The following is a 26860-nucleotide window of genomic DNA, read 5'->3' on the forward strand; positions in this document are numbered from 1 at the left end:
AAGTTTTTGCTTTCATAAACGTTCATTATGAGGCTTCCGTAGATCAGCCCCTATGAAAACGTTTTTTCAAGAAATTCTGATAAAAATCAATATGCACAGACAATTCAGTTTCCCACCTCCTCCTTGACTTGTACAGTCCCATCTTTCAGCAAAGCGTCATTGGGGTCTTCAAGTCGTCGCAGAGCCTCGGTCTGGAAATCGATCCCGCATGGTCACCCTAGAGGGCGCATTGTCTACGTGTTCTGCGAGGAGCCAGACGGCGCTCGCTCCCAGGCTCCATAAAAGGGGAGGAGGCGGATCAGTTTCCTTCTCTCATTGAGAAAGAGGATTGGAAGGCCGGGGGTATAAAGCCGCGCAGAGAGCGTGAAACAAAGCAGTCGGATCGGAATTGGACTTGGGAAGCGCCGTGTGGAGTCAGGCATAAAACTTGTCGGAGGAGAGGAATGAGCCTGCTCCTCTAGCTCTCCTCGTCTGCGCGGCGCTTCAGGGGTTCCCGCCAGCCTTGCGATTTATTTTTATATATCTGCTTTTTATAGAAAGAGAAATATATATATATTTTTTCCTCCTAAGTGAAAATTTCTGTTTCGAGAGAAAATAAGGCAAGATCAATGAAGGAGAGAAGAGCCAGCCAGAAATTATCCAGTAAATCTATCATGGATCCTAATCAGAACGTGAAATGCAAAATAGTAGTGGTGGGAGACAGTCAGTGTGGGAAAACCGCGCTGCTGCACGTCTTCGCCAAAGACTGCTTCCCCGAGGTGAGTGTGGCCCGCCGGGGCTGCGAGGAGGGGGGCGGCCCGGGGGACCCCCGCGTCGAGGTGGGTGTCCCCTGACTTTCCCCCCTTCACCCGTTTTTCTTTTTTTCGGCCGTCTTTCTTACCATTTACTACTTTCCTCCTGGTTAGACTGCCCGGAAAGGGAAAGTGGGCTGGAAGCGTTGAGGGGTTGGGATGCGCGTGCACGTTCTGCTGCTAGCTTCTGAAACTTGTTCGGTCCTGTGTGGAGAATCTGGGGTTGGGAGATTTGGATCCTTGGGTCTTGGAGGATACGGGTGGGGCGAGAGGGAAGTTAGGGGTTTCGGAAGGGTCCGCGTGTTCAGTGTGAGACCTGGTGGGTGCGGGTTTTGGGGTTTCGTTTTTCAGTTGGAGAGTGGGGAGGCGATAATCAGAGGGTGTCGTGCATTTTAAGATAACCTCTTTGCCCTCTTTTTTCCCCCTGTCCATCTTGTCCAGAATTACGTCCCTACGGTGTTTGAGAATTACACGGCCAGTTTTGAAATCGACACACAAAGAATAGAGTTGAGCCTGTGGGACACTTCGGGTAAGAGAGTCATCGGACCGCGTGGCGCTCGGGCGGGTTTCCAGCCGCTCAGGGGTGCGCGGCGGGTAGCGGGACTCCGCGCCTGGCACGCTCTCAGTACGGGCCAGCGCGCCACCAGCGCTCGCTCTGCGCCGCTCCTTTAACTTTGCTTCTTACGAGGGATTCCCTGCTGTGTGAAAATTGTGTCCCTTCTGAGTGGGGGTGGGGGAACGACATTGGGTCGGGGGGAAAGCTGTGGGAAGAGAAGGGCGCTCTTTGCCCGAGGGGTGACCCAGTGGTAGAAAATGCTTGTAGCCGGGTGGCCGCGGAGCTGTGCCCGAGTCGTCTCGGGGCGGCCGGGAAGGCCAAATGTTGGGGACATGCGTGTGCCGCCTTGGAATCAACTGGCTCTCGGATGCGAGCGCGCCCCTCCAGGATCTAACCTGCTGCTTGGTGGGTAGACGGGGAGCGCGGAGAGGGTGGTGGGAGGTGGGAGAAAATCCCCAAAGCAACGCAGTTACAGGCGGATTCCGCGCTTGGGGAGAGAGTAAAGTGAGCGCAAGCAGCCGCGGCGCTCGTGACGCCTACTGCCTGGAATGCGCTGGCTGCGCGGGCAGCACCCGGCGGGCGGTCGCCGGGCCTCCTCTCCGAGCTGCAGGCCGGCCGCCCGCGCCGCCTCGGTGCCGAGCGGCAGATCCGAGCCTCCCCCGCCCCCGTGAACACTTGGTGTCCCCCGGCCCACGCCATTCCCTCCTGACCCATTGCATCACCCTCCTCCAGTCTACAAGGCGGGCCGTCCTATTCGCCTTTGACCTTCCCGTCCAGTTGAATTATTGGCATGGTGAATTATTTTCAAGGGTCTGGGGTTCAAGGCCGGGTTATCGCCTTCCCACGCGCCCACCCACCAACCTGGCGCGCGATGGTAGGGAGGGCCGGTTACAGCGCGGAGGGGAAGGCTTCCCCGCGCGGCCGTTAGGGGTTCGGGCTGGGCCAGGCGCGGTGGGGGCGGGAGCATCCCCGGGAACCTCCGGCTGGAAGCCAGGCACCCGCCGCCCCAGCCTGCGGTGCCTGGCGGCGGAGTGCCGTTCCCAGGAAGGGCGTAGCCTCTGGAGCAGGAGGACGAGCCAGTGGGAAGGCCGGGTGAAGGCCCCTGAGCTTAGGTCTGGGAGTTTAGCAGGGAGCTGGGCTGTCGCGGGTGAACCGAGCCAAATCCCGGGTGAAACTAGGGAGGAGAAGCACGCGAGTGCCAGCACGCAGGCTTTGCGTCGGGCGGGGAGGCCCGCGAGGTGAACCTGCGCTCAGTTGGGAGTGGCCTCGTGGAGGTGCTTCTGGGCTGTGCGAGCTTCCCACAGCCCTCGACTTTAACCTCTGGAGCCCCCGAGGGACGCAGGGGATTAGAGAGCACGAGGAAGAGACCTTGACTGACAGGGCCGCCGGAGGCAGTGCCGGCACAAAGGCAAGTGAGAAGTCTCGCTCGAGCGCCTCTCGCGGTTGGTGCCAGATGCTCCTAGGGCTGCCGTAAGATATGCAGATTTTGTTTCTCCCTGGAGAGTCAGGCTCTTCCTGGAGCCTCGCCAAGGGTAGCAGAACCGGGACCTCACCGTGTTTGTACTGAGGATTGCACGCTTGAAACTATAGGGAAGGTGGTGATAGACGGAATTCTAGTATTTTCTTATTTCAGTAGTTTCCATCATCAGATTTGTACACAGCCTAGTACTTAATGGGCTCAAATTCCCAGACATATCATGGTATTTGTTACGCCTAGTGGGCAGGACAGCTGGTATGGTACCAATAATTAACACCGATTCTCAGCCCCCTCCCCCAGCCTGTTTGGACCTAATGCGTGATAAGAATTATTTAGGTATGGGGTCTGTGAGTCTGATCCAGTCGTTGATACGAAGCTATGTTTAGATTTAGCTACTGGTTACCACAGACTTCTGTATGCAGATCCTCTACCTCCCTGAGTCTCATTTCATCATCTAAGAAAAAAGGGTACAAAACCACATAATGTGCAGGACCTCTCCCAGCTGTATACTTCTTGACTTTAGATCACCAGACAGGCAAGTCTTTTTGTTTCCAGGATGTTGGTTGGCTTCAGCTCTTAGTCCCAGTGGATCTGCCATCCCATCCTGCAGTTTTCACGACCTACAAAGCAAGCCAGGCTCTGAAGAGAGCCACTGCTTTCTGGTGGATTTAAGAAGGAGACACATTTGGGCAGGGAGGGGGCATGGGTGGGCTTATAGGAATATTGGGTTGTGCATCCCAACTCAAGCTTCAACGGTCACAGAGTCACAGGACCACCAATGGAGATTTTAAATTAGGTGCCCAAAGAGCCAAATTGACTTTTTATTTATTTATTTTTTTTTAAAGAAGAGGAAAGGCACATGTTTAACAAAGCCTAGAAAACAAAATGTGGGCAGTTTATAGTTGGAGGCTCTGCTTCACGTGTGCAGATAAATATCACTTCGTATAATTTCAAGTATTTAATCCAAACTACAGTTTGTGGTCTCTGCACACAGAGCATCATGCCTTGCACACAGAAGTCACCCAATAAAATCTGTTGAATGAACCAATGAATAATCATATGCGTCGCTTCCAAGGAGATGAGATTCCCTGATATTTATTACCACTGAATTACCTGTGCACAAAGAATGGCAACTTTATAAATATTGCCTTTCATCAAATTAAAGATAATCACCTGAAATGAAGTCTGTAGTAAAATAATCACTTCTATTTTTGTTTAATGAAACAAAACCTATGCATATTTAACTAAAATATAAAGGTTTGAAAAGACTGTGATTAAGAAAATACCACACAGCAAAATTATCCAGTAATGAAATCTCAGTTCAAATTTAGATTGAGTTTTATACATAATGGGAAAAAGGCATAAAGGAATTATTTACAATCCCATTGTATTGTTTGTGAGGTGAAATGTGAGTTTTACACAGTCATGAAGCATTGCCTGGATTCTAGGAATAGACTGTTTCCACCAAAAATGTTTTATCATTCATGAGTGGAATACATCTAGCAAGAACTGTTGCATCAGCAACAAATCATTTCAAGTACCTTTAACCGTTTTTCATTTCATCTCAAGCTTTTCATGGCAAATTTCTGAACAGGATTATTTTTTGACAAACATTTGACATTTTCTTTGCCCACTAAGACATTTATTTAGTTTGGGTTGTGAAAATAATTGTGTATGCCTGATGCCTCTTGATACATTTATTTTTTCCAACTGCTATCAGTTTAACTCTGGAGAAAATATCCAAGCCAAGTGTCTAAAGTCCTAAATGTCAGATTTTTTTTTTCCCCTTCTAGAACTTTGTGAAAGTTAGAGGGAAAATGAGGCATGTAACTTCTCCTACATAGGGAGAGAGATGGCATAAACTTTGCCCTTTGAATGGCATTCACATCCTGCTTAGCCTCCTAGCAGACATTAGGAGATGGAAGCTGTTCTCATATCCGGTTTCTGTACTTGGACGGCTTCTCATAAGGGGTTCTCCTTTTCCCCCAGCAGCATATGATTATGCACAGGCAGAACTCTGCCAGTTTGGGTATAGGAAAGAACATCAGTGGAATTAGGATTTGTGGGGCCTCGTTGCACCAAGAGAAAAGATAATTCATTCCCTACTTTCTGAGGCACAGTAATGTATAGTCTCATTTTCTCTCTCCCTCTTTCCCTCGTCCTTTCTGCATCTACTGTGTGCAGGGCTTCTCTCAGGCCTTAGAGATACAGAGTTAATTAAAATATGGTCCTACCCCTAAGATGCATACAGTCCAGGTAAGGCAGAGAGTGGGGGGAAGGAAGCTCTCCCCACTTAGTGAGGCTCACATGCAACCTATGATGAGCCCATTTTGTCAGATTCTTGAACCCAAGTGCCCTTTCCATCTGACTGCTCTGGATTTCCCTTGTTAGGCATCCCTAACGCTGAGAGATCTTCTAGATCCTCAGGCAGGAAACTTTTCCCGCCGCCCCCAAGGCACACACCAATTAAAGAAGCAGCCGCAAATGGCACTTTGCCAGTCATTTTCTTATGGCTGCTTAAAGTTATTCCAGCCCCCCTAAAAGGAAACACAATCTGAAAAGATACATGCACCCCAATGTTCACTGCAGCACTGTTTACCATAGCCAGGACATGAAAACAAGCTAAGAGTCCATCGACAGAGGAATGGATAAAGAAGATGTACATGTATACAATAGAATGTTACTCAGCCATAAAAAAAAATGAAATAATGCCATTTGCAGCAACATGGATGGACCTAGAGATTGTCATACTGAGTGAAGTCCGACAGAGATAGACAAATATCATATGATATCACGTATGTGTGGAATCTAAAAAAATGGTACAAATGAACTTATTTACAAAACAAATAGTCACAGATGTAGAAAACAAACTTATGGTTACATGGGGGAAAGTGGGATGGGGAGGGATAAATTGGGAGATTGGGATTGACATATACACACTACTATATATAAAGTAGATAATCAACAAGGACATACTGTATAGCACAGGGAACTCTACTCAATACTCTGTAATGGCCTATATATATGGGAAAGAATCTAAAAGAGTGGGTATATGTATATATGCAACTGGTTCACTTTGCTGTACACCTGAAGCTAACACAGCATTATAAATCAACTACGCTCCAATAAAAATTAAAAAAAAAAGGAAACAAAACCCTCTTATAAATAACGGCACTGTGACTCTAAAAGGGAGGATTTTTGACTATCTCTAAAAGGTAGTCTTTGGATACAGGTCTATGATTTCTTGATTTTAATGAGAAATATTTCCTATTCCCTTTCATTGATAATAAGATGAGCATTTTGATTAAAAGTTGCAGATTTTTCAAATTCTCTCAGTGAGTTTCTGCGAAACAATGGGTAATGGTTTCAACATTTTGAAGTGATAAGTGAGACCAAAGTAGTCTTGTGCTTAGAATCTGCCAGATTTGCCAAGTGTAGAGGCAATTGGTAGCATGAAGCCAGTGTCTACTAATAACAGAAACTTTGTCACTTAAGGATCACCATATCTTTTCCTAAGTGATTTGATTGCAGTGTAATTTCAGCACATGTGATTTAGGGAGTAATAATCATTCATTTCAGCTTTTAACCAGGGCAAGTTAATGCACATTTTATTTAAGGCATATTGTGAGTTTTAAAATACTCAGTTCAGCTGCTAATATTCACCCACAATAACTACGCTGTTGCCTCATAAACATTCTTTTGAATCCTGTCCTGATACAAGGTTCTTTTAGGCCATGAGTGCTAAAGTTAGCACTTCCTGTACTAGTTTTTAGCAGCATTAACAGAGGATGTAGTATTCTTAGAGAAGAGAGGAAAATCTTAATTACTCATGGCCTGACTTTGAGGACAAACTCCTCTATAGCCATAAGTCTGCCTATCAATATATTGTTATATTTATAGATCATACATCAGGTTTGAAGAATAGTCTCAGTGACAAGCACTCTTGAAATATTTCTTAACAGGGAGGGAAACGTTTCAGCAATGTGGAGGTTAGTAAGTAATTAATCCAGAAAAGCAGCATCAAAAGGATCACTGGTCCCTTTTTTGTGATTTAAGGTGTAAATTAACACATCAAGGCAAGACTTATAGAAATGATTGAAACCAGTAAACATTTTTTAGGGCATTTGGTGTGCATGAACTCTGCTAAAGGCTGTGGGAGCAGGGACAAGCCTGGCTAGGGCAGTGCCTGCCCTCAAGGTACTCACTGTCTAGTACTTGTTTATAGGAGGCTGGGCCTGGAGGTTCTAAAGCTGGATTCATTTAGCAAGAAGATCCAAAAAACTGTTGAAGGCTGCAGGGCTAGCCCAAGCCCCCTGACTTGTGACTCATCGAAGCCCACCACAATTTCTTCCTCATCTCTCGAAGTTGACTCAGTTCTTAAGAACTCTTTAACATCCCTCCCACTTGGAAACATGCTTATGTTGAATGACTATCAGGGAGAACAAGATTCTGAAAGTTGAGGAATTTTAACTTAACCTTGTTAGAGAAAGGGGGAGGGCAAGAATTTATGAAGAAACCAAAGAAGCATGGGTGCTTGTGTTGTGAATATCAAGGGCAAAATTGCACAAAACCAGTTAGATCATAGGTAGTAATGAGCTCTAGGAGCTTAGAGTTCCAAAGCCAGGTTCAACTCTTGAGTTTTCTCCCTGAAACTCTGTAAGAAATGTGGGTTAAAGGCAAAACAGCCCTGAGTTTGGATAGTGATTTCTAGTAAGAAATACGTAAAACTGCATTTGGAGAATTGTCCACTGTGCAATGATTTCCGTTGAAACTATAGATCAAAAAAAGGAGGACGATATAAATTCCCTTTCTAAGTTTATATCTGTGTCTAGATCTCTGTCTCTCTCTGTCTCTCTTTAATTTAAACCCCATTTAGCGCCAGCTTTTTTCCAATCTGGTTTCTTGCTAAGTTGCACATTTTCAGTGAGGCATCCAGATTGATCATTCTGATGCCACCTGAAATAACCAGATGTTTTCTCATGAATCCAGTTCTTCTGCGTTAGATGTGACACCAAGGACCACGTAGTTCCTCCAGCTGGCTCATGGTGTCTGGTGGTCCATGCCAAATGAATTACTTGTGTCTCAACCATTTTCTGATGCCCTTTAAATGTCTCCTCAGTTACTGTATATTGCCAACTTTACTCAGAGACCCCCTTGACATAACAGAAATTTCACTGGCATGAACGTAAGCTGCCTCAGAAGTCCAACCAGGTGTTGTGCACACTACCTTTGAAACATGAGCCTGATGACATAGTATGTGGCAGGGCAGATTCACTCATGGGTTATTCCTGAAAGATAATGTAACTTTTTTGGAAGTATACCTATCTACCCGTATCCCTAAAGTTCTGTGACTTACTATAGTTCCACTTTAAGTAAAATGTTTTGATTCTTATATTTTTAAAGTATCTCAGTAAGATTGGGAGTTTAACCCTAAACCTTTATTTAAAGCTCAAAAATAGTCTTATTTCTACCTCTTTGACTTTCTATACAGCTACGTATCTGCATTGTTCCCGGAAATTGAAAATATTGATTCTTTCTCAGTAGCAACAGAGAAATGCCCCCAAATTTTCATAAAATCTGTTTGTAATTTCTGTTAAGCTGAACCTATAGAAGAAACAAATAAAATATCCTTCCTGGCAATACTTGTTGCATATTTGAGGGCCTGGTTCCTGTAGTGCAGACTGCTTGGAAAAAGAGTTCAACAGTCTTATACTGAGCCAGACCCAGAGTTCTGCCCTGACTTGATCCACATTCCTGAGATGATTGCTGATTTGGAACTTTCACTCTGAGTGGAGGTGGCATGACGAAATGGAATCTTGTAATAACTGGGCAGATCGTCCACATGGTGACTGCTGTTGGGTACAGGTGTCCCCTTGGTGATCACTAAAAATACCCAAAGTTAATATATTTTCTCTCCCCAAAATATGCAGTATCCCTGAGTTTATTGTTCTAGGTAGGAATTTCTTATGGGAGAAAGAGAAGTTGTTCGATTTAAGGTTCAAGTAAAATAAGTTGTATTTATGAAATAGTCAACTAGAGTTCTCAGTTCTCAAGCTCCTGTAAAGCCTCCCAGTGTTTGAACTCATTTTGCAAAAGGTTCCCTAAAGCCTCCCTTTTGGGCATGAATCTTCTTACATTTAATTATGTACATATATGGTGTGTTCTCTGTCTTTGTGAAGAGATGACTTAAGCAGACAGGTATGTGTCTGCAGAAGTAGTTTCTGGGTGAGGCACTTTGTGACCATTCTTGGGCTGGAAAGACGGCTCTCATCCAGAATTAATGATCTTGAAGACAAAGATGGGTAGACCTGAACAGTTTCAGAAGCCTTTTGGAACTTTGCTGATGTTTGCCAAACTCGAAGGACTCAGAGAACCTCACATGGCACTATTCCAGTCCCCACCCAAGCAAAGCTTGTTCTCTGTGGGGTTTGGGAGCACACTTTTTGCATATGTGGTGTCATCGTTTCTTTACAGTGTGGAATTTCTTGAAATTTTCCTTTTGATGATCTGATGGTTAAATAGAAAGGACCTTGGAATAGTGCTGGGTGCTTAAAGTTACACAAAGTATAAGAGAAATGCTGCATCTGAGAACTCTCATGTGCAAGAAAGCCTATTCCACATGGTGAGAGTTTTATTTGACAAGCAAAGCTCAGTACCTAGACTAACTGACTTTAGATCTAGGACTTTCTTGGGTACTAGAGTACATACTATATGTATGTCAGTACCTACTATATACTGCAGTTAAAGTTCAGTTCTTTTCTACATAATACACAATTATTCAGTGTTCTTTCTTGCCTTGTGTTTAGTTCTATAGTTACCTTGGAAGCTTTTCACGTGCATCTTTAAAAAAGAAATCTGTAGAAGTTAATATTTTACTGTTTGACTTAACAGAATGCTATAAGGCTTTTCTGGAGGGATGGAGGAGTGAGGGGCAGGTATTGTTCCTGTCTCATCAACTTGCTTTCTGCTTCTTCCTTTGGTGTCACTTCTCCCTCCCTGTATTGCTTCTCACTTCATAGGGGCATTCCTGGAATTCCTCTTTATTTTTTCTTGGGTGACGAGTTAGCCCCCGCATGCCTGTGATCACACCATGCACCTCAAGCTTTGCTTTTCTTCCTTGCTTTGTGCGGTAGCTTGGGCTTTATAGGCAAGAATTCCAAGCGCTTAAATGCAGAGTAAACACTTGCAAGTTACACTGGATTCACCCTCCCCCACCCCCACCCCGGGTCCCACACCCTCCCACACCCCGCCCGAAGGTCGTGCTTAGCCGAGGGATTGTTGGATTCTTCCTGGTAGGACAGTTCTTTTATCATTCTCTTATCAGTTTTCTTTTTTTACTCTGAAAAACTACAGACCATGGATTTTTCTATTCAAAGTTTTAACCATGCCCTATCAAAAAATATAATGAGGCTTCCCTGGTGGCACAGTGGTTGGGAGTCCGCCTGCCGATGCAGGGGACGCGGGTTCGTGCCCCGGTCCGGGAAGATCCCACATGCCGCGGAGCGGCTGGGCTCGTGAGCCATGGCCGCTGAGCCTGCGTGTCCGGAGCCTGTGCTCCGCAATGGGAGAGGCCACAACAGTGAGAAGCCCACGTACCGCAAAAAAAAAAAAAAAAGAATAAGTCGTCTTGTTAAGTTTAATGACAAATTACTCTTGTGGTTAGTGGTTGGGCAAATTATGCTTATAACTAATAAATGTGGAGATCAGTTTTATTACTACCGTTGGACAGTCTTGTGGATCTAAAAGCGCTGTTCGTTAGCAAAAGTAATAGGACAGATCAAAGTGTCACTCCTAATTAGATCTTGTTAAAGCTCTTAAAAATTACTTATGTACCTCAACAAGCAAGGTGGCATATTTCTCATGAACCTTTATATATATATATATTTATATATATTTTTATATATATATATTTAATATGTATTTTCATTGAAAACATTAAACCAAATAAAAACAAAAGCAGAATCAAACCTCCATAAGAATTTGGTTTCAGTTGCAAACTCCACTTCATTTTAAAGTCAGGCCAGTACCTACATTTTGCAGATATTTGGGTACACCCACTAAGTACAGAAGGCAGTTCCCTTGATTCTAGGAAGCAGGAGTCTCCAGCAGTGACAGAGGGCTGAAGAAGATAAAGCCACATCCCCTTTGTGGCCATAAAACGGGAGGGGGAGAGAAGCCCAGTACACAAAGGGAGGGGTATTCTCTGCAGCCATGTGGTGGCTTGGAAGTTAAAACCATTCCTCTGGATTTTCCCAGTAGTTCAAATTTTAATTACTCTATTTTAGCACCCTTGTAATTCTCCAACTGTCTTTCCTTAATTTTGTGTCTGGAAAAGATGGTTTTCACTGTTATGTAGAGTAGTCTTAGATCAGAGATTAGCAGTGTGTACTTACTTTCATCTGAGTCAAAGATTATGTCCTGAAGGAATAAGGCACCTGGAGAAGCCTGTCCTACAAAGTTCAGGTCTGCTGGAGACTGGAAAATATCCACCGCGAGATAGTTTTCTTCCCAATGGGAGTGATTTCCAAGAAGGGAGATCTCTGAAGCCTAGTTAGGCTTCTGACATCCTGAATTGTTGGAACACTGTGACTTTCTAGATTTGGGGTCAGGTCATCTCCTGCTAACTTGGAACAGCGGAGGAAATCCTCGTGTATGTGTCTGGTATTTGGATTTCTACTCTATGATCTGGAATTTTCTGATTCCATGTTTAGAAAAAGAGATTCCCCAATAATTACAGCAGAAGCTGTGTCCAGGTTAGACTTTGGACCCGGAAACAGAAGCTGCAATTCAGAAAGTCTGAACTTCACAGAACAAATACGGAAATGCCAGTGTATGCATGTATAGTGATAAGCCATCTCATTTCTGATCCTCTCAAAAATGTCTAAGTTAATGAACTATTTGTGAATTTTTCTTGTAACCTCAGATTTTTTTTTGAGTGGCTGAGAAGGCAGCAGCCACAGCGTGTCATTTTCAGCAAACAGCCTTTCAGAAAGAAGCTTTCAGCAACAGCCTATTCTTACAGGCCTTACTATTTTAAATGGCTTTTTTTTTTTTTTTTAACTTTAAACCCTTTAAGCTTTTGGAAAGTATCTTTTTGTTGTCAGTCTCTACTCCATCAGGGTCCTGATTCCAGATGTGGGCAGGGAGCTGCTGTAGCTCAGGCCAGATTCTGGCTTAGTTGTTCTATATTTATTCACACTTTTCTTCCTGATTCCTAGAACATTTCCCTTGCTTCTTGCTTGAAGTTGTCACTTCCCATCCCTAAAGCAGCTGGTGAAAAAGCCACAGCATTCCTGGGGTTGCTTAGTGAATGCCAGGAACCCACAATATCCTGTGAAAAGAGAATGGTGCACCCTAACTAGGACAGTAACTCTGAGATCTCAAGAGCAGCCTCCTGAAAACTTTTGTTTTGATAGAAATGTAAAAGATTATTTGAAAAGCTTCTTTAGTTCTTTCTCTTTCCTTGACTTTGACTTTTGAGGTTTTGATTTATCAGGGGACAACATGTCATGTTTTTCTGCTAGAAATGGAAGGTGATGTCAAAATGAAATTGGGTTTCAAAAAGTCTGGTGGCTTAGATTTTTTTTCTCTATTCTGGAGTTAAATTATATATATATAGATATATATAGATAGATAGATAGATAGATAGATAGATATATGCATACATTCCTAGGAAAATGATTTCATGTTGTGCTTGTGAAATGTCAGTATGCTGAAAATGATTTTTCAAAAAATAAATAGCATGGCCGGCTGTTCTTTGATTTTATAGGCACACCATTTCATAATAACTGGCCTCATGCAATTGCCCATCCTTTGGGATTTTTAAAAGAATGGAAGAAATTTCCTAAACGACCAGAGGGGGTTCTGTGGTTAAATTAATCGGCTGGTAACTTGAACCTTTAGGGAACCCTGGATTTAACGCAGGCTCAGATCCTTGGATCATGCCTTGATGTCACTCCCAGAGATGGAAAAGGGTAAAAAGGTGACGGGATCCAGTATGGCGTTTATTACATTCTTTGGTTGTAACAGGAAGAGAGTCTATACAGGGTTTGGGGATAAGTTTAAGTACGCAAGCTCAAAGGTCATGGCTTATACAAACTTGTAACTTGGAGATAAGGTGGTGCTGATGAGGTTCACGATGGTTCTCTTTGTGTGGCTGAACCCACCCTTTTCCTCCCTCCCCCATTCTCCATTGTACTAACAGAGTGATCTTGAATATCGGGCTCTTTCCCAAGAAGTAGGTCCTGTGACTGTGCTTGCTACCACTCAGCTTTCGATAGCAACAGCACAGCCATAGCCATAGTTAAGACTTCTTGATCTGTTACTAAGTGACAGGCACTGCCCAGGTTTATTGAATCCCAGGTAGGTACTGTTGTCATCTTCCTTTCATGCGTGAAGAATCGGAGGCACAGAGACCTGAAGCCGCCTGCCCCCGTCTTGCAGTGGTGGAGGTGGATTTGCACTCCAGACCATCGGGTTCCAGATACTTCTGCCCTCCACCTAGGTGCCTTTGGGCTCTACTCTTTGAACGGTGCAGATTTCAACTTAAGATCCCAGCTCCTCCCCTCGAATTTAAGTCAGATACAAGTGAGGTTTCCTTGTCTTCTAGTAGAAATGAATATAGTACTACTCGGCTTTTGTTTGCTTTCTTTTCCAAGAATTAGAGGAGATGGGAGCCATGTGACCATCCAAGGATTCAATTCAAAAGGGCAGAGTTCACGCATGACAGGCAAAGGGGATATTCATCTGAAAACTTGTGTTTCTTTGTTTCTTCTCAGGTTCTCCTTACTATGACAACGTCCGGCCCCTCTCTTACCCAGATTCAGATGCTGTGCTGATTTGCTTTGACATCAGTAGACCAGAGACGCTGGACAGTGTCCTGAAAAAGGCAAGTGCTGGGGAGTGATGACGCAGATCAGTACTGGCCCAGATATGAAGTAGAAACATGTGGTTGGCTGGGAGCTCAAACACTGCAGTTAATTCCCTGCTGTATGTCTTGTAATTAAAACACTGAAAAGGACACTCGCACATTATAACAGGGTTTCCACTCCTGTGTGTCCCAAGTTTCGATGATGAACCTGCTCAACATTTTATTTCATTTTAAGAAACAAAATACCCTTTTAAGAGCCTCTGTGTTTATCCTTTGGGTGGCAGTGGGGCAGCTAAAAATACTGATACTCCATTACTGCTAAGTGTGTCTTCCTTCTTTCCGTCCTTCATTCACCCTGTAGCTTGTGCTTTACTTTACAGGTTTACTCTTGACCTCAATTCAGGGATTGAAATGAATGCAGTAATAGCTGTTTTAGTAAAGAAGCTGTATTTCAGTAGTGATGTTATTTATTAGAAACGGAAATAGAATAAATAGGGGAGGAGTAGGGGTGTGTTTACAGACATTAGACCAGGTGATGTCAGATACTAGTAAACACAGTCGTGTACACATGTCACAGATGATATCACATAGCTAGTTTCTGGAGGCAAAGGTAGTGTGAGGTTCTGTAGGTGGGGAAGGAATCTGAGGAAGCTCTGGATGGAACCCAGGGGGGGTCAGGAGGAAGGCACCCTATGGCAGGTGGGTCACAGGTCCTGGGGAGGCTGGGCGGGGGGTGGGGAGCATTCCTCGGGCTCCGCCAACCTAGGACTAAGCCTCCGGGTAGGTAGAGGAAGGCATATGCCCGTCCAAGGACCAGCGTGTATTAGCCTCTAGCTGACTTCTCAGTCCTGGCCTGAGTGCTGTGGGGTTTCGGAATCAGACCTTCCCTAGAGCCCCCTTCTTCTCCACGCACTCAGGCTTAGTCAGAGGATGTGCTTAAGAGCAAGGCAGTGTCCTCGTGTTTTGTGTGTTTTTATTAGTTTATTTTTCCCTATCATGTTTGACTGCTGGCCTTGTGTGTCATTATGAAATTAGGATTTGAAGGTTAATCATCCCCCCTACCCCGTCTCTTTACTAAACATGACAAATATAGTTAGTTCAATGAAATATGAATTTCTTAAAAGATTAAAGGCTCTTTTTAGCTTTCGATTTTGAGTAATGTTTGTATCTACCACAAATAATGCGACTGTCAGATCCTGGCAGGAATACACCTTTCCTGCCTTCGGTGCTTGTGAATAATTGCTAGACCTGGGGCAGGCCAGAGCCGTCACACAGCTGAGGAACAACATAGCAACTTGTCTCTTGCTTGTCTGTAGATAAAAGAGACTGCTTATGTACTGGAGTTCTTACTTGATGTAGTATCGGGTTATGCATAATTTATGATGAAAAGCCTTGCTCCTGTTTTATTTTGCTTTTGTCTGCTAAGACCAAATGTGTAGTGACTTTGGCCTTAAAGATATTAATGCGTGTGTTTTACATTTGTGTGAAGTTTAAGGCTCATGATAATCCCGGCTATGGTTTGTCTTGGTTAATTGAATCCTTTAAGTCCTTGAATATCAAAGAGGTTACGGTGACGTAGAGCTGGAGAGATCTTATTCTTTTTTTCAATTCACCTTCTAGTTCTTACTCCGGTGTCATCTAGCACATGATAGATGCCTCTAAATAGTGCTGGAAAGAAGGAGGGGCGGGAGGGCGGGAGGGAGGAGTTGGTGGATAAATTAGGCTCTTATGGAAAGTATGTATTATTCCCTTCAGTTTACGGGTGTACTTTGGACTAGAGTTCATTGCCCACAGTTCTAGATCTGGAGATGTCTCCTCTAGAGGTCTTTTAAATTACTCCTGCAGGATGTCACTTTTATCTAGTATAATAGACATGACTTAATCACCCCCACTCTCTTGTGAATTCCTTTCCAGAAGACTCAGCTACATCTTAATCATCTCTGTAACCACCACAGTATTTCGTAGAGCACTGAGTACGTATTTGTGAATGTGGGCAGGGAGAGGCAGGCGCAGGTTCCCGATCTCAGCCCCGGAGCTGAGCTCTCCTGTGAACACTCTGAACTCCTGACTCTCACCCTGATGGCCATCTCAAGCTTGAGGAAGTGAAACCACAAAAAGTCATCCATTTGCTCTTTAAGAGGACAATTGGAATTCCCTGCCAGGCATTTCTGGAGGTTCTAAGAGTTCCTGTTGGGTCATGAAACAACTAGCCAAAGTAGACTAAATTAATAACTTACGTCATTTGAGACTAACTCAAGGACATATGAGCCATGGGACCAGATGCCTCCCTGATAACCTGAGATGGGCCTTTGCAAATGTCATGGTCTTTGTTGATTCAGCCACGCCAATGGAAGGTCCTTAAAGGCAGGACATTCTGTTCTGTTAACTCTATCTCCAGCCTCTGGAATCTCAGGAGAGATTTCAGCACATGGTGGCTGCTCAGTCTCTCTAGGTGGGATTAGTGAATGTACATCTGTGCTTGTGTTGGCTCTGCCTCATTCCCAGTCTTCCATGCTGGGAAGTACCAGCTCAACATATCCGAGGATGTAGTCACTTGTTAGAATATATAATTATTCTTAAGGCACTTTTATCTTTCAGAGATACCACAATAATTAAGAAATAGCCTTAGTTACTTTCTCACGACACCCAACAGGTCTCTTGCAGTAGGGACAGTTAATGAGTCACAGAGAAGAAGAATATGGTTCCCTAATGGATCCACTTTAGAAAGCAGTAACATTTAATGTCTACGTAGAGGATAAATGCAAGTTTGCTTCTGCATCTGAAGTGACAATTTCTTTTAAATGTCCTTTTTGAGTCCCATTTCCAATGCCTGCCTTGTTTTCCACTTTATGGATGCCAGCACTTTGTTAATTTTTCATCTTCTTTTCCCCCCCATAGTGGAAAGGTGAAATCCAGGAGTTTTGTCCCAACACCAAGATGCTCTTGGTCGGCTGCAAATCTGATCTTCGGACAGATGTCAGTACATTAGTAGAGCTCTCAAACCACAGGCAGACCCCAGTGTCCTATGACCAGGTACGTATGTAGTCAGTGGGCACACATAGATTTTAGAATGTCAGAAATGGAACATCATTCGTAGGAAATAAAAGAAAAAGTAGCTGCTTTTCTAAAGGCTCAACCAGGGGTCAAGGCCAGGCGCTAGCCCCTTTTTTTCCTAAGATGCAGAATGAGCACCATGTGTCCAGGCCGTGACCATCTGTAAACACAGATGAGAAGGGCTGGTGTTTCTGTGCCTCTGCCTTCACAGCAACTATCCCAGCCCCTTCCTGGCAGCCCATTGCTCAGATTAATGTAAAAACTGCTAAGTGAGCACCAAAGTGATCTGGGAAAAGGTTTGGCTGAAATTGTGGTGATACTTTGATTCTGGACTCTCTCAAAGAGCTTTCCAGTATTTATTTAGCAGTTGACTGTGTAAGGATTCGTGTGTGTGTGTGTGTGTGTGTGTGTGTGTGTGTGTGTGTGTGTATACATAAGACGTGTTTGGAAAAAAAAATCCTTTAAAATGTGAAATGCTCTGTCATTCGGTAGGGGACTCACATGATATTTGATCACTTGAGTGCAGAAACAGTGGCTCATAGTCAACCCTCTGTATCTCTGCAACTCTCACTGGGTTTAAAGTGAAATAGATTTTAAGAGAGAATGTGGTCAAAATCAGTAATACTCTTAAAGTATTACTCTTAAAGTTAATCTTATTTTACACTCAGCAACACAATACAATACAATACTTTAAAAAGGCCATTGTCAGTAAAATAGAGCACTCCAGAAAACTGTCTTTTAGAGCTTCATCATTTCTGCACGCATTTCCCTCAGGCATTTAGAAAGGAGAATTGGTTTCAGAAGTTCATTCTCTTAAAACTTACAACCAGATTCTAAAGAGAGTTCATGTTGAAACAGCTAGAATTTTATTTAGTATTCATCATTTGACCATTCATACTGTGGTCTTCTTTGTCCTTCATTCCAATTAACAAAAATCTGGCTAGGTAAATAAGTCATTTTGATGCACACACGCTTATTATTGTGTCCACTGGTTGTCTGGTCCGCATTTAGAAATTACATATTTTGTGTCTCCTAAGTAAGTTGTAGATGCTAGAAAGTATTATTCCTTTCCTCAATTTATTTTGTCCCTAAGACATAATCATATACGTTTCAAAATTGATTCTAAATTCTCTTACCCCTGTTTTTTGTACAGCTTGTCTATTAGTCTTGAGTGCCATTTACGCTCAAGAAAAGAGAAATTGAGTGCCCCCATGAGGTGCTGGAACAGGCTCAAGGGGCCAGATCACCCTGCCAGAGCATTTACATTCATGGTCTTCAGCTTTTTTACTCTCTTCCAATAGTAAGGTTCTTAGAATCACCCATACTAACTATTTGATCGTGGCCCTTGTTTAGTGATGACCCAATGACATTACATCAGCCTTCAGCACCTCTGGGAAGTCAAGCAGTGTCTACTGAGTGATGAGAATTGGACATCTTAGGATTGGGTCTTGGCTGCAAATATTTATGAAATAATAAATAAGGCAGTTCAAATGTAAAAAATTGTTTTTCGTCAATCCTTAGAAAATTCAGTTCACATTAGAAACATTTTGCTATGCATTATTTCGTGGTGTTAGAAGACACACTTCCCCAAAGACTTATTGCTGATCACAGGCCCTTTTTTTTTCGCTTCTCAGGGGGCAAATATGGCCAAACAGATCGGAGCAGCTACTTACATCGAATGCTCGGCTCTACAGTCAGAAAACAGCGTCAGAGACATTTTTCACGTGGCCACCTTGGCATGTGTAAACAAGACAAATAAAAACGTTAAGCGGAACAAATCGCAGAGGGCGACAAAGCGGATTTCACACATGCCCAGCAGACCAGAACTCTCCGCGGTGGCTACGGACTTACGAAAGGACAAAGCCAAGAGTTGCACTGTGATGTGAATCTCTGGTTATCTTTAATGAGGACAAGGAAACCTAGTGTGGAAAACACCACCAACAAAAAAAAAAAAGGTGAAGTCTGAGCAAAGTGCATAGCCAAAGTCACGTATGCTGGAGGCTCGGGAGGCATTTGGAAGGATGCTCATCTTTTTGGAATCCTGTCCTTAGGTTCGGCATGTAGAACAAGCGGTGAGAAGTGAGTTCATTGAAGAGTTTTGAAGCGTGACTTGAAAAATATGCCAAAAAAGAGAGATTCAGATGGGCTAGAGGGTGAGGAGGAATGCGAGGACCTCCAAGAAGAAAAACCACGCTCTGAATGGTGCTTGCGTTTTTGTTTTCTTTGTTACAATCTATTCATGGATCTCTACTTTGATTTAATTTTTAAGTGTTTTAATCTCCTTTACAAAAAGTATATATTAATACACCGTCCTCATTGGGGAACTGGCACTGTGACCTTAGCATTTAGTTTTCTAGAGGATGTGATCTAATTTCCTCCTAGCTCGTCATTAAAATGGAAATTGTATCAGGACCCATGGGATATCCAGAGGAAAAGTTGGTGAGGCTTTGAAATCTTGCCATCCTGAAGATAGCTGAGCGAGATGGTTCTCAAGAAAGGCCTTTGCAGTCTTGCAAGATATGCAGACCAGCACTACCAAGATCGAATAGGTCAGCTAGAAAAAAAGTGTCAATTTTTATTCAGTCTGATGGTTCTGTTCATCCTTGTGATTGTCATTAAAAAGTGGTAAATTGCTCAATGTGATATTTTTGTGTGCTGTTTAGAAAAGAGGGTGTGTGGTTTGTTTGTTTTTTTTGCCATCGTTGATAAAAATGCAAAGTCAAATAAAAGGTGTCTTGGTTTGACGTCATGGAATGGTCCAAGGGGGGAAAAAATGTAGGTACTATTTTCATCTGAAGAGATAACGAATGAAGGATAGTAGCAGAAAGCACAGTTTGTGAGTTAAGCCGTCCGGAATTAAGATACCAAAAGTACAAAGCAAAAAACCTCTTTTGGGATGAAGCTCCGAAGTTGGCAATATCTGATGATCAGTTTGTTTATTTCACTTTCTTTCAATGAACATGATACAGAAGGACCCTCTGATCCAAGCTTTCGAGAATCCTTAGAGGAAAATTATGTGATGTCAGTCCTGACACCATCCTAGGGCATTTCTAGAGAGTAATTGCTAAACCTCACTTAACCAGATTCCACCAAGGCCCGTGTTTGATACTTTATCACTATCGTTGCATAAAAGAGTCAGCATTTAAAATAGTTTACAGATATTTTTTGACCAGTTACTTTTAGAGCTTCTTTCAGAGAAGAAACCAGATCTGACCTTTTTATTGTTGGCGCTTGTTGAAAACGAGCTTTCTTTCCAATGATAAAGCTTCATTTTTGAAGTGTTGAAGCTGTGCTCCCATTCAATTGTGGCAGGAAGGAGATTAAGGTAATTACAGCATTCAGTCTGTGTCTCACGAGCACTTTGTTCTGTCTCTGCAAGAAAATGCCATTCCGGTCATTTCCCACGAAATACAGACATTTTACCAACATGCTATGCTTTGATTCATGCAGCATTATGCTTTGGGCAGTATTACGAAATAGCTGGCAAGTGCTTTCTGTATTTAAATATTGTAAAAAGAAAATAAGTTATAACTGTTATAAAGCAGAACTTTCATTGCAGTTTTTTAAATGTTGAAGTCACTTTGTATGTTTGTTTGGTCAATGTTTCTGCAGTATTTATTAAAACATACTTTTTTTTTCTTCAAATAAAAAAGTAACCATGTCTTTGTCTAAATGTGATCTGCCTTTTATTACCTACTTCCTGATATAGCTGTTTAGTTTTCTTTAATAGAGGCGATTGCAAGATCTGACCTAACATTTCCTGGGTGAGTAGGCCTTGGAAGTTTTTGATTTCTGGCAGAAGTCAGAGTTTATTAGGGGAAGATAAATCTGTGTATATAAAAGGTTTTCATGATGGGGGCTTCCCTGGTGGCGCAGTGGTTGAGAGTCCGCCTGCCGATGCAGGGAACGCGGGTTCGTGCCCCGGTCCGGGAAGATCCCACATGCCGCGGAGCGGCTGGGCCCGTGAGCCATGGCCGCTGAGCCTGCGCGTCCGGAGCCTGTGCTCTGCAACGGGAGAGGCCACAACAGTGAGAGAGGCCCGCGCACCGCAAAAAAAATAAATAAATAAAATAAAAAAGGTTTTCATGATGATTTCAGGTCCCAAGAAGGACATGGAGAGTAATTAGACTAAGTGATTTGACCATAAACAGAAAAGAGCCACGACACCGCCTAGGATTAATTCGTAGAAAATGTGGAACTTTCCTTCAACACTTTAGTAATAAAACAGTATGATGCAGTCTCAGGTCACAGGTTTAATTCTGATGACGAGCCTAGTTTGCTACCCTGCCTGCTGGAGCCCCAAGCCACACTTCCTAAACCAGCATCCACCTTGCAACGCGTGCTGTTGTTCGCAGAAACCTATTGTATAGGTGACCCAGGACCCGGCTATTGCAACGATTAAGGGAAAGCAGCACAAAAAAAAGGAAAGCAAAAATGATCTTGTTTATTGCAGCAGCATCTCTAAATAACACAGGACAATACAATACAGGCTTCCCCAGTGACCTGAAGCTATAAAGTCAGCATGGAATAGCTTAGGATCAAGAGAGGCCTGGGTGCCCATAAACCCAGTCTTTAGCTAAGACTCTTACACGCAAGTTTTAGAGAAATGTCCAAAGATACTCCACGTGGAGTATCTCACGGCTACTCAGAAAATCTCAGCTACTTCTACACAGCTAAGCCCCTTCATATAAAAACTGCATCCTTGCTTTTTTTAAAGTGGCTTTCAAAGTCTGAGGTACAGTGACTTGCTTGGGAATGATTCTCAGAAACACAAAGCAGAGGGATCTAGCACAAGTGAATGAGTTACAGAGCACTGACACTACGGATAGTCTTATAAAAAATTTTAAAAAGCACAGAATTACCGAAAATATTTGTAACTTATTCTTGTCGGCATGTAGTAAAGGAAATAAAAGTACTTCCTTAATCTTTGGTGTTAACTTCTTAGGCATAATATCTAAATCAGGCTTGCAAGGAACTCGTTTCTCAACAATGACCGACACAGGAGAAAAAAAACCAACAGCTGAGTTCTGCTGACCTTGGCGGTATTTTATAGGTTGTACAGTAATGTTTCCCTCTGGTGAATTGTTCTTTTCCAGCAGCTTTAATTTGTTAAACCAAAAAGAAAAAAGTTGGTCTTCAGCCCTAGGCATGTATGCCTTCCTTTTCTCCTCTGACTTTTTGCTTCAGCAAACATTTCTTCTAAGCATTCTGTGAACATTCTTTTCTATTGATTAATGATCATGATTAATGCCTCTTTAAATACCGAAAAGTGATTTTCAAATTCTGAGTTAGAGTTTAATTGTGCCTCTCTTCTATTAATCTTTTTCAGGAACAGGAATAGTTGCTAAAAGAGTCTGGTTATTTCTAAATGTGCCTTAATTGCAATTTTAGAAATAACCCAGGGAGTTATTTTGTATTAGAAGTAGAAGGAATAAAAAAAGAATCGCCTCATCCGTTATGACTCCTGAAACTCTTAAAGCTGCATGTCCTTTTTTATGGGTTATTTTGACTTTAGCATTCTGTTCTAAATCTCCTAGTTTTTATTTTTGTCCTTTCATTGGCCACATATTTATCGAGTGCCTACTATTTGCCTGCCACGTTTCTAGGCTTGGCCCATAATCATGACCAAAGCAAAATCTCTGTTCCAGGGAGTTTATAATAGATTAGAGAGAGACAGTCACAAACAAACCATGATGCACCAGGTCCAGGTGTGACCTCCGTGGATATTAACCGAGTCATAGATAGTGGCTGGTGGGAAACATTCCAATATGTAGCCAGGTACCAATGAAATAGCCACACGTTACACCACACTTATAATGCTATGATAGGATGGTGCAAAAGGAATTTTCAAGTGCATCCTAATGGCTGAGGTCCATTTACGGTGACTATGGAAGAGCAATGTGAATGTGAATGGTGGATGCCCATCATCAACGTAGAATTTGTATAAGGACTTCAGATCTTTGTGCTTGGTTAGAAGTCCAATAGGGGACTACATTACTACACAATCCATGGTTGGTTGAATCCAAGGATATGGAACCACAGATATGGGGGAGCCGTGGATGTTGAGAGCCAACTATGAGTTGTATTTGATGTTTCAACTGTACCAAGGATGTGAGCTCCAACATCCACGCTGTTCAAAGGTCAACTGTATTATAATATTATTACAGTATATAATATGGGAACTTCCCTGGTGGCACAGTGGTTAGGAGTCCTCCTGCCAATGCAGGGGACATGGGTTCGAGCCCTGGTCCGGGAGGAGCCCACATGCCGTGGAGCGGCTGAGCCTGTGCGCCACAACTGCTGAGGCCCGCGCGCCTAGGGCCTGGGCTCCTCAGCAAGAGAAGCCACCGCAACGAGAAGCCCACGCACCGCAGTGAAGGGTGGCCCTGGCTCACCACAAGTGGAGAGAGTCCGCACGCAGAATCAAGGACACAATACAGCCAAAAATTAAAAATATATATATATATATTATATATAATACAATACTATAATTATTATTAAATCCTCCCAATTTACCAGTCTTCCACATGAATGATATAGAAGTGGAAGATATGGCAAATTGCTGGTGAGAGAAGACTCCTTCGTTCCTTAGGTTCCTTTTGTTAAAAATGTTAGGTTCCCTTCAGCTCCAGGCACATAGTTCTTCCCTCTTTTCTTACTGCTTGTTCATGTACTTAGCCAGGTAATTTCCCTTTGCACATAATATCCGTGAACGTGACTCTTCCTACAAAGCTGTAGCATAATAAATAAATAGATGCAAGCAAACGTAAGGTCTAATGATGGGCTAAATAATGGCTCCCCAAGCAATCCTGCCTCTTAATCTCCAGCAACTGTGAATGTTACCTTATCTGGTACCTTATCAAAGGGACTTTGCCTTTGTGATCAGTTAAAGATCTCGAGATGGGGAGATTGTTTTAGCTTATCCAGGTGGGCCCCAGGTAATTACTAATCCTTGTGAGAGGGATGCAGGAGGACTCAGAGTCAGACAGTGGCAACATGATGAAAGACTCAGCAGAGGGACAGAGAAAGAGGTTTGAAGATGTTGTGCTGCTGGCCTTGAACACAGAGGAAGTGGGCCATTAGCCAAAGGATGTAGTTGGCCTCTGGAAGCTGGAAAGGTCAAGGTAAGGGATTCTTCCCTGGAGCCTCCAGCAGGAATGCAGCCCTGAAGACCTATTTTAGACTTCTCACCTCAAGAACTATAAGATAATACATCTATGTTGTTTTAAGCCACTAAGTCTGTGGCAATCTGTTACAGAAGCGCTAGGAAACTGATACAGGTAGGCTAACCAAAACTGTCCTCTTCCTTCATGCCTTACATTTGACTTCTTTAGATGACGAGGTGATGGCCTTGGCTCGTGGAGATGCTCACAGAGCCAAACTACTCCTTTTAGGAATTGCCTACCTGCCATTCCTAGTGAGTGTCAGCAATCTTCACTGTCTTCCCTCAGTGTCTCCAGAAGTTCCTGGACTAGCATCTCACCCCACTAGCGTCTTATGTGGACGGTCTTAGCAAACAATCCCTCTACTCTCTCTCGAACTCCTTTTGGATGGTGTGATTTATAGCCCTGATCCTGGAAGACATAGAGGGTTTGAGGGGAAATAGTGTTCTGGGATAAAATAAATCTACAGAAATTTTCAATCACCATTTATTGTGGGCATTTGGAGAAATAAAAGACTGAGCTCCAGATTCAAACAATGTGGATGAAGTTTAACCTGGACATGTGTAAATAGTTAAAGTATCATGAGGCAGTGAATGATGAGGGGCAAATGGACAATCAGAGGAAAAAGAAAATGCTGTGGCTGAAGGAATTTTAGAAGTTTTCTTAGAAGTATAGAAATCGTATACGGGAAAGGGATATCAAAAGTTAGCTATTCAGGAGTTTCTTAACCTTTTTTTAAATTTTATTTTTTTTAATTAACCTTCTATAAAAGTTATTTTTCTTAAAAAACCTTGATGAACGCTATCAACCCTTTCTCTCAAAAAATATGTGTAAGTACACAGATCCATAAAATCATAATCTGTCACACACAATCCCAGGAAGCTCGCAGGCTCGCCATGGTGTTCATCCGTGAATCTGTGCTCTCCGGGTTAGAAGTTCCTGTGTCCGACTCCTCTGGTCTACAAACAAGAGAAATGGAAGACCAGCTACACTCAGGGACTTGCCTGAGGTCTCTAGAAGGAGGCTAATGGCAGAGACCAGCGGGCCTCCTGGGTGGCTGTTCTCCCAGACCTTGACCAGTGAGCAGGCCATTGCATGAGGAGGCCCAGCCACTGTGAATCTCCCATTTGGTTGACCTAGAGTATATGGTCTCTTCCAAATCCACTTGTGGCGCTGCTGGCAAATGCGACAGAACTTCTCCGAGAGTGAAAAATAATACAATGGAGATCATTGTTTAAGTGATGCCCTTTGCTCTTGTGGACCCAGTCATTGATGTAGTCAGCAAATAATTTTTGAGTACTTTCCATGTGTCAGACACTGAGTTCTGTGCTGGGCATAGAGAAGGGTGAATTAGACCCTGTCCTTGTCCTTATGAATGCCAGTCTAATGGGTAAGAAAGTCAAAGACAAATAAAACCACAATTCAGAGTGATAAGTAACTTTGGGGAAGTATAAACAGTCTTCTCTCTCTGTAATTATTATTGTTATTGAAGTCCTCTGCTCACGTCCTAAATCTCAGAGACAGAGTCTGAGAAGTATTAGAGGACAAAAAAGGAGAGATCACATTGCAAATGGTTGCTATTTTTTCCCTCTGTAACTCGATGGAGAACAACAATGAGTCCAGTTCTATCGGTGAAGGCAATGTCTCTATTTGTCCTCCAAATGCAAACTCATACTTTTCCTGAAATTACAAGGGAGAAGGCTCAGGTGTTTTCCTGATCTCATGTGCAGAAGATGGAGGGTATTTCTTTTTCATAATCAATAATAAAAGGGGTGACATGTTTTTTTAATAAAGACATAAGCACTATGGTGTGAGTGTGTCTCTAGACAAAGAGGAATACCGATATATACGGTAGGACCAATTAACTGCAAGAGCAGAACAGCGGTAACAGCTGAGCTGTCCTAAAGAACAGAATTCAGCAGTTCAAATCCAAATCCAAATCCTCAAGTCCATAATAAGGGATAATGAAAGCACCACCTCTCCTTCTCATACCAAGCCATTCTTCTGTGTGAGACTCTCAAAATGCTCATCCCAGGGTCTGTTAGACCCACCTTAGGCAGGAGTTACTCATTCTCTCCGCAGCTTTAAATGGAAGATGGTGGGAAATACCTATAATGTTGACTTAATTATAAAGAAATGGGTGTCTGGAAGAAAAGGCATAGGTTGCCTCTATTCTTAAAGAATTATCTAGATTCACTGAAGTAAATCTTCCAGCTGCGTGGGTTGGGATATGATTGGCAAAGCAAGATTCTGAAATGAAGCTGTCAGCCAGGAGGAACCAAAACTTAGGTGGCCCTTTCATATCATGGTTACTTTTGTCACTCTCTGATGTCCTGCCAAGGTGGGAAGAAAATAGCTTTCTGTATAGAATGCTGCCAATTTCCTTGGCATCTCTTGACATCGCTCAAGAGAAAAATTGGGTTGGATTTCCAGTTCCCTAACAACATAAAACAGGTTGAAGAAAGGTAGAGAAATAATAGCAGTTTGTGAGAGACCACAGGCAGAGTAGTACAGAGTAAGCTTCTAGACAGCAGACTCCAGATCTCTGCTTTTTTGTATGTGTTACTCCATTGAAGGGCTGCCCACAATTAGAAATCCTTTGGGTGATCATTTAAACATGGGTCTATTCTAATCAAACCTCCCTCTCTAAATTTATCAATGGTGTCGTTTCTCATAAAACTGGGATAGGAGAAAGTATCATTTTAATTTATTTTTATTTCTACTATATCTAGTTTAATGGAGAGCAAAAGAAGCTATAGGAGAAGAAGGGATGGATAGAATACAATGCCTGCTACCCTCCCTGGTGAAACAACAGAAATCACCTTGAAACTGTGGCTCCCCGTTACTTTTTTTTTTTTTTCCCGGTACGCGGGCCTCTCGCTGCTGTGGCCTCTCCCGTTGCGGAGCACAGGCTCCGGACGCGCAGGCTCAGCGGCCATGGCTCACGGG

At 43.0% G+C, this 26860-nt stretch overlaps 1 protein-coding gene across 1 annotated transcript; it reads left to right on the forward strand.

Annotated features, from left to right (window-relative positions):
• The first annotated feature begins 365 nt into the window (after window positions 1-365).
• On the forward strand, window positions 366-19391 carry RND3 (Rho family GTPase 3). Its single transcript, XM_060152938.1, has 5 exons — window positions 366-758; window positions 1233-1320; window positions 13603-13712; window positions 16593-16727; window positions 18383-19391. Exons 1-5 carry the CDS (start codon window positions 609-611, stop codon window positions 18632-18634), a joined length of 735 nt encoding a protein of 244 aa, XP_060008921.1. The 5' UTR covers window positions 366-608; the 3' UTR covers window positions 18635-19391.
• Window positions 19392-26860: the final 7469 nt, after the last annotated feature.

Source organism: Lagenorhynchus albirostris, chromosome 6, assembly GCF_949774975.1.
Source record: "Lagenorhynchus albirostris chromosome 6, mLagAlb1.1, whole genome shotgun sequence".
NCBI classification, from domain to species: domain Eukaryota; kingdom Metazoa; phylum Chordata; class Mammalia; order Artiodactyla; family Delphinidae; genus Lagenorhynchus; species Lagenorhynchus albirostris.